This window comes from Lentinus tigrinus (genome assembly GCF_003813185.1).
Source record: "Lentinus tigrinus ALCF2SS1-7 unplaced genomic scaffold L226scaffold_20, whole genome shotgun sequence".
Taxonomy (NCBI): Eukaryota; Fungi; Basidiomycota; class Agaricomycetes; order Polyporales; family Polyporaceae; genus Lentinus; species Lentinus tigrinus.
The window spans coordinates 3,875-15,000 of NW_027137929.1; the positions used below are offsets into that span (position 1 = coordinate 3,875).

The 11,126-nt window shown below is 48.2% G+C and overlaps 2 protein-coding genes across 2 annotated transcripts; both read left to right on the top strand.

The window, feature by feature from the left end:
* Positions 1–5,674: 5,674 nt before the first annotated feature.
* L226DRAFT_524338 (uncharacterized protein) lies at positions 5,675–5,992 on the top strand (the record flags this gene model as incomplete). The annotated part of the gene is made up of 1 exon (XM_067678882.1): positions 5,675–5,992. One exon carries the CDS (start codon positions 5,675–5,677, stop codon positions 5,990–5,992), a length of 318 nt encoding a protein of 105 aa, XP_067533420.1.
* A 3,480-nt stretch (positions 5,993–9,472) lies between these two features.
* L226DRAFT_572650 (uncharacterized protein) lies at positions 9,473–10,423 on the top strand (the record flags this gene model as incomplete). Its single annotated transcript, XM_067684712.1, has 4 exons — positions 9,473–9,916; positions 9,979–9,996; positions 10,052–10,125; positions 10,207–10,423. 4 exons carry the CDS (start codon positions 9,473–9,475, stop codon positions 10,421–10,423), a joined length of 753 nt encoding a protein of 250 aa, XP_067533421.1.
* Between the last annotated feature and the right edge of the window lie 703 nt (positions 10,424–11,126).

The window sequence follows — 11,126 nt, forward strand, 5'->3', positions numbered from 1 at the left end:
GAGTCCCAAGAGACATCAGTGGAGCTCTACCATGAGACAAAGCTGATCTTTGAACATTTGCAACAGCACAACCAGGACTATGACTGCCTCGAGATAGAATTCTGCTGCTGCAAACAGAATGACAAGGTTCTTATGCTTTGATTGTGTGTTTTTTGTTCTGAATATCTGTCCACAGCATGACATTCAGGCTCTCACTAACAAGCTTCAGGACATCAAAGAGGATCTTTGCTGCCCTATTTGCTTGTGTGAGATTGTTACTCACTTGTATGTCCTGTAGGACTATCACATTTTATATTCTTTACTCACCAGTCACTCACAGGTATCCATGCAGGCACAGTACCTGCAAAGATTGCTCAGTTGGCGTATCACGAATGCAGCGTCAAGAGTCAAGACTGGGCACACCACACCATACTGCACCACTGCGCACTTGGTATGTTGAATCCAGGAGTCCAATTACTATATCTATAGGTGTGTCACTTACATGTACTACTAGCAATTGTGTTGTGACTGACACTCACACACTATCAAACTGTTGTATTTCAATGAAATTATATTATTGATTAAATCATCATCACCAGTTAATGCTACAGTTAAAGCACTATACCCATTGGCTATGAATTGAGCTTGAATGAAAAAACATGACTATGACACAAGACATTTCAGAAATGATCATACAAATCACCAGTTTGAATTAACAAGATAATTTTTGCATTTTGAAGGATGCTAGAATCATTTGTCTGTAAACTTACTATTTCTTGTACTGCTAGAACACTCTATAGGATAGTATTGTCAGTATCATCTCACTTTTACACTTCTTTGAGTTTGGGCGCTTTTTGCTTATATAAGTGATGGGTGCACTGCTGGGAGCAAGACAGGGAGCTCTGTGTCTGTCCCAGCAGCACACTAGGGAGCGGCATGAGTTATTCACGGGTAAATTAGGCACCAGGCTTGTAGAGCTTTTCAAGAGCTTTCCAACAACACCAAGATCATGCAAAATAGATGGGGGAGATATGAGCAGAACAATCTGGCAAAATTTCAAGGGCCAGCAATAAAAACTGCAAGTTGCACGCAAGTAACAGTGCGAGAAATTGATCACGGGTACTCGTAGGTACCCACCACAGCCACTGTGACCTTCTTACTTGTGTGCAACTTGCAGTTTTTATTGCTGGCCCTTGAAATTTTGCCAGATTGTTCTGCTCATATCTCCCCCATCCATTTTGCATGATCTTGGTGTTGTTGGAAAGCTCTTGAAAAGCTCTACAAGCCCGGTGCCTAATTTACCCATGGATAACTTGAGCCGCTCCCTAACTCATAGCTTCTCGTTCCATAGACTCTATGTTGAAAGAGATGTCAGTATACTTGTGCACTCAGCACAATGTAACCATACCTCGATCTTGGCCACAAAGGCCTGTCTTGAGAGCATCGTGTTCAGCGCACAGCTCATCCTCGCAAGTGCAAAATTGCTGATGAAGGCAGTTATAGTCTTTGTTCTGCTGTTCAAGCTGCTTAAGGCACGTGCTGTTGCCTCCAGATCAGTGGATGTCCTCTGATACTCATGCACTGTGGTCTGCTCCTGCTTGAGTTCCCTTTCATGAGCACCCACCTAGTTTTAGAGCTCCTCATGGCTGGTGGTCTCAAATTGGAAGCATGTAATAAGAATTGATGACTTTGATGTACCATTAATCATCAGTTAATCAACCAAGATACATTCCAGGCTTTCACTCGCACTCAATCAAAGAGATGTGCATTACCTGAGAGAGTGATTGCTCCATCCTTAGTGTGGACTCCAGATTGATTAACGCAGTGGGGGCAGATGTGGATGCAATCTGTACACAATTATGATTTGTGTAAAAGTTACACTGTGTGCTTATATACATGTCCTCTACTCTACCAATCACTGCAGAGGGAGAGCATTTCAGAATAGTTACCTGGCAGCCTGACTCCTTCACAGTCATGTCTGAGGTGTTCATGACAGTACTTGGTGAACAAGGGGCGTGAATGTGAGAGTGTGGGTGTTGGATTTCATGAGCGAGCGAGTGAGCGCTTGCCTGCAATGATTTTTGTGTGTGGATGGGCACCATATGCCCCATCTGTTTGCCTCTGTACCACAACACTATTGTACAGGACAACTGGAATTCTACACTATTCTGCTCCTCTGGCAACGTTTGACAGTTTGCTCCAACAGTGGTGTCAGACAAACGTGGTAAGAGACTCAAGAGCATGATGGTGGGGGTGTGAGAATGCAAGGTTGGAAGCACAAGATGATGTGACAGTCAAGGGCAGAATGTGAGGTTGGAGGAGCAAGGATGCAAAGTCTGAGGAGTGAGGATGTGAAGTCTGAGGAACAAGGAGAGGATAACATGAGGCAGTAGGATATTGCTGATGCAAGAGCAATGAGCAAGAGAGCAACTCTGCAAGTGTAAAACACATTTGCAAGAGTGTTCTGGGCAGTGGAGGCCACAGGGATCACTGTCAGTGGTGGTGGCGGAATGAGTGTTTTGGGTGTCCAAGTTGCCAGACATGCAAGGATGGGATCAATGACCAAATCAGCCTAATCTGGATCTCACATAAGCGCGCAAAGAATACAATGGCATTGCCTCATCTGTCTGTCTTGGTTTCTTTACTGCAACACCTTCCTGTCTCACATACTGGCACCCAAACATCCTCTTGCAACTGTGTTTTACGCTTGCAGAGTGGGTTCTCAGCCTCAACATCAATAGCAAGGTCGATTTCTTGCTGTGCACCGTCCTCTCCCAGCCCTCTCAATATTGTTCTTCCACCATACCCTCTGCTGCACACCGTCCTTTGAACGAAGATCAGGACCCTCTTCTCAGTAGGTTTGGAATCAATCTCAACTCAGGTATGGATTTGTAGTGCCTGCAGGCTGCTCGAATTTTATTCATACTATACTACCACTTTGTGGTTACGTTTTTCTGATACATAAAGAGCATGGACAACACAAATGCAGTAAGTGGGGAGCATTTGCTCGCACAGGTAAGTTTGTGTCAGGACATACACATGATTCTTTCATGTGTTGAACTGAAATGCGCAAACTTGTAAGGACCCTGTCGTCAGAGTACACTGTGGACAGTTTTCCTGAGGTTCCAGTGGCCTTCAGTGCAGGTAAGTTATTCTTTCCTCTTTTGCTCACAAGCCATCTGCCGCTATTGAGCATGTGCAAACAAACACTCAGAGACCCATGAGATTTGCGCCATCAGTCGCTGCCCAAGTCTCATTTCAGTAGGTTCAGGCTTGTCTTTGTCCACCAGCATGGTCCAGCCTATCAAGAGAGCTCTTCCTACTTGTTCCACCCTCATCTTGCCTGCTGAACTGTTGAACTCCGAGTGATTACTCAAATTCCTGTGACCCATTCAAGTCGCGATTTAATCCCTGTGATGACCACATTGCATACTTACACCTCTCTTTATGATTAGTCGCTCGCTACTTTCCCCTCCGAGTTATCGGCGCTTCTACCACCATTTAATATTTGCGCAGTCCCGGGATTGAACACCCAACTTCCAGCTGACACAGCAAATTTTTCTTTTTCGCTTTGTTGATTCTTTGAGCGCTCTCTGAGCGCTGTGGCTTGGTCTACTGTACAGTTGCATAGCTTACATAACGCGCACTGTACAGACGCGCTGTGTCGAGCTCTGGAGTCCTTAGACTTCACAGAGCTCGACATAGGTGTGTAGATTCGCTTTTGTCAATATATCAGACTTCACAGAGCTCGACATAGGCCATTGTGATCGCTCTGAGGCGCACTGCAGCCAACACACGTGCAGTAGAGGAGGCTGCGAAGGGCGCTGTCAAGCATGTCACAATGTTCAAACTGAAAGAGAAGGGTGTCATCAGTGATTCTTCTCAGGATCTGGTTCGAAGCCTGTGTGCTGCGTGACAAGACCCTGCTACAATCTCGACAGTTGCTGAAGCCACCGGGCTGACTGTGAAGGGTTCATTGAAATCAGTGTGCATTCTGTAGGAAGGATTAACTTGGAGGGCGGGATCCTCTCAGACCTGTGGACAATGGAGGAAATGAAAGATGCGGATGGTGAGCCCTTGCCCGGGTGGCAGATCATGTTCAGATTATATGCGGCAAACTGATGATCTCACTCACTATGTATATACAACATACATAGGTATCACACTGAGCAGTGACGGCACAGGCATCAAGCATGTTCAGCATGAGGCTCGTCACGCATAATACATCAACAAAGACGGCACTCACTCACGTTGCTTCCTCAGAGTAACCACTGCTCCAAACCATACCAGCGAAGAGCAGCTCCGTGGATATTACAATGCTCGAGAGCCTCTGTACAACTTGGAACATGATTCCGCTGGTCAACAGGAGCCCATGCACGTCGCAGACATCCTAGATAAAATCAAAGGGATGAACACTGACCATGCCGAAGACCAAAAAAAGCTCTTCATGGAACTCAAGGTCCACACTGACTGTGAAGACTGTGGTCATCATGCCATCCTCGAGGGTGCACTGGCTGAGTTTGAGCCAATCGCTGCAGATGAGATGGCCGAGACGATCAGGAAGGCAGGTGGTGCGGCACATTGGGAGCAGCTGTCCGGATCTGTACATTTTGGCGAAAAACGGTTTGCCGCACTCTCAGATGATGAGAAGAGAGAGCTGACCTTTTCATATGGGCTGGATGCTGCATGCATAAGGAGCTGAACTCAGTGAAGGGTGGCACATCTGCTTTGGTGGCTTTCTGGAAGGACAACGATTTCCCTGCATCCATGCTCCTCATGAACCGCGATAATGCCGCCGCTACCGCTCACAGGGTGGGGCTGTCAAGTTGACAAGCCTTGCCGCTCTTTCGCCACAAAGATGAGAAGAAGGGTCAACAAGCCCTTCGTATCTTCTTTGAGGCTGCGAAGGCTGTCGGATTCACAGTCAAGTTCCCGGACACCAGCAACACACGCTATCAGTCTCATTGTGACGCCGCGGCCGAGCTTCTAGTCTATCTACCCTTGTACCGGGAATTCCTTGACATGATCCATGACAAGAAAGAGAGCCGATTGTGGACAAATCTCGAGCAGAACATCTATAGCGGACTGCACAATGATCCAACCTTACGGAGCTCTGCGTTCTAGCTCTCTATTCACAGGCAATTAACCACCCCTACATGTGCAATATACTGGACAAGGACAGCTGCATGAACAGGTTAGGGCTCATTGCTGCTGCATCATCGACAATTCCGATCTTACACTACAGGAACTCTTGACGGTCAACTCTGCGACGGTCCTGAGGTGATCTATGCAATTCTCCGTATGGCACCACCCTTCCACACCTCTGTGGTGGGCGTTGCATTTTTCACTGGGGCTCTTGAGACCTGAGAGCAGTTCTCGGTCGAGTTTGTAACCGGCAGTATTCTTTCCTCTCTCAAACCAAGCATGACAGTGCTTGGATGCGGACCACCAATGACGACAATGAAGGTGCTCTAGGACACGCCCGTGTCCGCCACTGGCAAGCACCTCGAGAGACGACCCATCAATACAATGCTTGCCAAAAGGGCAAGGTCAATGACATCTCTGAATACACAAAACGAAACAGAAGACTCTGAGATGAAGGCATACATACAGCTTGCAACTCCAGCGGCCTTCCCAAGCAAGAGCAAAGCCGTTATCACTGTGGCAGACCGGAAACTTGAAGCAGAAGCACGAGATGTTGGACAGGCTGACGCTGCTGCTGGACATCGAGGACATTAAGTCGAGGGCCAAGGCGATCACTAACCCGGAGCTTGATCAGCAACTGGACTGGCACCAGAGGAATGAGGGCAAAGATACTACTCACATTCCAGTCAAGTCTCAGATTTCTAAGAAAGCGGACAAGGTGGTCGCTCTCTGTGCAGCGGTGGACCGGTACTATGGGGTCAAGCTGGTCCAGGATGGATTGGTGGAGGCAGCCGAGAGAGAGGCCACCGACGACATGGCAATCCAAAGCAACGGTGAGAATTCCCATGGCGGCTTCGAGCGGCACTGACAGCTTCTTCGGAAAGCTTCTTAACACATCATATCAATCACTTTCCTTTTCAGTTGTAATTCCCCTCCACATTCGAGACTTAGTCCATACACATACCATCCATACTGTATACAATCCTTATAATGAGCCAAGATTAGTCCCAATGAACACGGAGTACATGTTTCTCTACGTTCCGAGCTTATTGGCGCCCTGTCATCAATTCCAGCTACCGCCCGCTGACATAAGGGGACACGGCAGCGACGTTGCCTGTCCCCACATATAGCCTTGATAAGATTTCAGCACTAAGCACCCAATTCTCTTTAGACCACAACTGCTACTCAGTACGACTGACCTCTCTGCAGCCAGGAGCGAAGATACGCTTCCCCCCCCCCCAGGTAATGTTACTTTCACCTGAGACACGTTTAGACGATCCACGTAGGTAGTGCTTACATCTCATGGACACTTGTCTCAGACCTTTTATATGCACAATCAGAACCTGAACTTCCCTCCAGTTTGCCGCACACAATCAGTGATGACATGAATGTTAAGTTTATCTTTCCATTCGGAGATCTGCAAATATGATCTAGGTTCAACATGTTGACAAATAACTCGCGTATCATTGAGCTGAAGGGCACAGTTGAACACTCTGCGCTGAATGTGCCAATGTGAGCATGAGTTGCATGCAGAGCAAACAATATCACAGGAGTGCCTCAGCGCAGCAACTGCCCTTTATGAACAGACCCAGCGTATCTCTGACGGCGTCCTGGTACACAGTGAGCAAGCTGAGGTGAGGGAGGCTGAGCTGGGTATCAGAAGGATCTCGCTGAACAATTGGAGTGACTGCCGTGTAGAACTGGCCGCCACAAGGCCAACAATGACATTTTCGTAAGTTTCCTGAGCATCACCTTTCTTGGTACTTGTCTCAACAAGCATGGTAGACTCTGCAGCTGACAAAGGCAAGTGTGTCTTACGTGGACAAGGACTCACGTGTTATTAATACTCATAATACAGAGCAATCTTGAACATGAGTATCAAATGCTCAAAGGAAGGCTGCACGACATCAGAAATGCTATGAGGTGTCCCATCTGTTTGACAGCTCTCTTGAGAGTCCCATAGCTCTTCTGTGAGGCTGTCCTTACCCTTGAGGCCCAGGTACAATTGTGGGCACGGTCTCTCTCTTACATCCATGGCCAATGGGTGCAGATGATGCATCCTGGGAAGCCATCTCTGCACAATTGACCGGCCAAGTGATCCCTGCACAGGTCAATGTCATGGATTTCTGTCCTACCTGTTGCCAGCGCTGCAGAGACGATTTTCCCATTGGGGATCTGCATGTCCTGAAGCAGATTAGGGTGACATTGGCAGACATGGACGTCTACCACATGTAGTACCTCTTGCATGAATAATATCACTTCCAAACACACTCATCTTGGTGCATGCTGTTCAGTATATGCTGGCAACTAGGACAGTGGTGTGTCAAGTTCAGTTGAAGACATGAGCTCCAGGATGATCCTCTAAATGATACCACCTTCGGCGAGAGCTGCTCACAGTTGCAACTCGCCAGAGAGTACTTGTGCCCACAAACAATATGCTTGGTAGTCCAGCTGCTTCTTGGTGTTGCTCTCCTCTTCTTCAACCAACTGATACAACACGGGTACTGTGATTGAATTACTGTGAGTTGGCAGTGGGATCGATGCAGTGTCAATAGTGAGGACAGTGTGGTATGCAGCACCCACCTCAAGACATGCATGAATGGCAGCTGCACTTGTGCAGACATTGGGGAACTTCCGAAGAATGTACATGAGGCTGCGGGAGGCTAGGCAGTCATTGTCTCACTTGGTAGGGACTCCGCACTCAATGTTGCCATAGGAAGAAGCCACAAATTTTCTGGAAGAAACTGAGCAGTGTTCAGAAATGTGATGATGCTCGATGTTGCTGCAGAATCTTCTGATAGCTGCCATCTGCATCCTGCATGAGGGTAGCATTGCCATCCAGGGTCCTCCTCAGGATGCTTGACCTGCAGATTGACCCACAAAATCCCATTCAACAAATACCACATTGTACCGCGAATATTGGTGACCTCCGCTTGCATGCTCAAGGCTTTGTGGTACTTCGCAGGTGTGCAGTCAAGACTAGCAAGAGCAACAGGCATAATAGTCTAAAGAAACTGATGAATAAAGCAGTTGATTACTCAGTGGGATCAGTAGGTACTTCAATGATGTCCTGGCACAGCTCATGATGATCTGTTGCCCCTCCATAGACCTTCACACTGACCGGCAAAGTCAGATTGCGCTGAATCTGGTACGATTGAGTGACCGTGTAGCAACGCTCCGAGGCAGCTATGTTGATAGCACGGTCACTGCGCTCCCATCAGATGCTGCCAATGGCCGTTGACCTTTCAGGCCTTGTCAGTGTTGATGTCCTCATCAGGGCTGAGAATCTCGCCTTGAAGACACTCGAGAGAGTCGGTCATCCCATCATGGAGGGAATCAACACACCAGTTTGAAACAGAGCAGAGTGAACAAAGAATAGCGGCGTGTACCGTCCTGTAACCCAGACCATGAGGTGATCATCCTCCTCTGCACCACTGCCATGAGCAATGTTGGCTGCAGTGCGCCTCAGAGCGATCACAATGGCCTATGTCGAGCTCTGTGAAGTCTAATATATTGACAAAAGCAAATCTACACACCTATGTCGAGCTCTGTGAAGTCTAAGGACTCCAGAGCTCGACACAGCGCGTCTGTACAGTGCGCGTTATGTAAGCTATGCAACTGTACAGTAGACCAAGCCACAGCGCTCAGAGAGCGCTCAAAGAATCAACAAAGCGAAAAAGAAAAATTTGCTGTGTCAGCTGGAAGTTGGGTGTTCAATCCCGGGACTGCGCAAATACTGAACGGTGGTAGAAGCGCCGATAACTCGAAAGGGAAAGCAGCGAGCGACTAATCGTAAAGAGAGGTGTAAGTATGCAATGTGGTCATCACAGGGAATAAATTGTGACTTGAACGGGTCACAGGAACTCGAGTAATCACTCGGAGTTCAACACCTGGACCCAGACCATGGTCCGCTCCGGGTCTGCTGAGTCCATGATATTTGACCTGCACCAGGCTTATGCGGCTTTGTTTCTCAGCCTCTGACCACGACAACCACGATGACACTCCCTGCACAGACCTGCAACAGCATATCACGCTTGCAGTCTACCCCTCGTCAAGCCGACCAGTCTCTCCTCCTCGAATTCGACATGGACGCACAATCACAGGCAAACAGGGTCAATGTTGGCCACCCGGTAATTATTTTCCTTCTGTTCCGCGAGCGAAGTAGTTACTATGTATCGCATGAAACGCTCATGCGCACAATATATCTGGTGTGCAGGATACTCCGATCCCGGGACCCACACGCGACCCAGATATGGTAAGCAGGGAGTACGCGCTCCCGCAGGTAAGAGCAGCATCTATGCGAAGCCTTTGAGCCCTCGTATCCAGAAATGACAAAGTAACAATCCCGATGCACTCTCTTAAGATACCTAACCCCGAAGACGATCCAGACAACGAAACTCTCGAGCATGCAGCAGCTACTTCCGGGCTCTCTGGGACTGGAGCCCTACGGTATTGCCTTGTGCTCTACGAGATCAACAACCGCGAGAAGGACCGTCTGATAATGGAGCTCCAGCAGCAGCTCCAGGACGTACAAGGGAGACTGCGTGAGAATGAAGAAACTTTGGCCGCAGAGGCTGAGGAACAGTACGCAGAAAGCTGGGACAATGTCTCACACATGAGCGACGAGTCCTGCTGTGGGATGGAACACATCCGCGATGTCGAGAAAGACTACAAGGCCCTCCAGGAGGAATCTCGGCGTGAGAAGGAGTTCCTCAATGCACACATCGCAACCTTGAAGGATGACCTCAAGCGCGAACATCGGAGCGGTCGCGAGGCACGCAAGAAGATTGCAGTAAGTCTACATTCAATTACCGCTTTGTCAAAGTGTCTAACTATTACACACCATCCATACAGGTTCTCGAGAAGGACAAGGTAAACCGTCACACACTACCATATAGAACTGACATCTCATAGGTTGAGTTGATAGACCGACCTCGAAGCAAGGATGCACGCCGCCGAGGACAAACTCCAGGCCATCAATACTGAGATGACCTGCCCTGTGTGCTGGAGCTCCCCAATTATGCATCTGTATGTTAGATGTTCCCGTGTGACCAACGCTTGGATGCTGACATGATCTGACAGGTGGCCATGTGGACACGGCTTGTGCAGGGAGTGCAAGGTCCTCAACAAAGAGGCTCAAGACGTCACTAACGAGGAGGAGGACCTCGATATCTGGTTCGACTGCTACGACGAGCAATATCACTGCCCCGTGTGTCGCAGACGCTGCAATCAGGAGTACCCGCTGGGGAACCTGCACCTCCTGAAGAAAGTGACGGAGATTTTGACCCCAGACGTTTAGTACTACGCGCATTGAACTCGAACAATTTGTATACATTGCTCATCTCGCGCCGCCCGAGTTTTCGCTTGCCTCACGTCGACTACTTCTGTAACTGGCTCTAATGAAACGAGTGCTACGACTACTTTTACTCCTTGTGTAGAGCGACCTCCGTGCAAGAATCGAAGTCGTTGAAGGCCACCAAACTGTGCTGAACACTAATTTCTAGGTATCCATGCAGACACGCAGTTTGCGAGGAGTGTCGGGGACCCACATGCAGGGCCCAGTCCCAACAGTGCGACTAGTTGTACCACACATACCGTGCCAATTGGAATGCACTACAGAGCGGCAGTCCAAGGATGAGATACTTGCTTAGGCGAGGTAAGTCATGATCCCAGATTGTGTCTAAAGGGCTTATGGTTCTGGGTCAACCGTCCGAACACTTTTATTCTACCGAGACTAGTGTGCAATGATGGGACCAGGTATTTGTTCACTTACAGTCTAGTATAAATGACCATTTTCATACCATACTTGTCGAAATTCTGCAGCTTCTTCGGAGCAAAGTTGACTATGTTATCATAATATATCACTTGCTCTTTATACTTTGCACCATCATGAAACCATACGCTGCCTGACTTGTCAATGAATCGGCACACAAAATGCTTACCTGTCTCATCATCTTTGTGGTACACAATACCGCAGATCCGATACATTTGATCCATGTCAT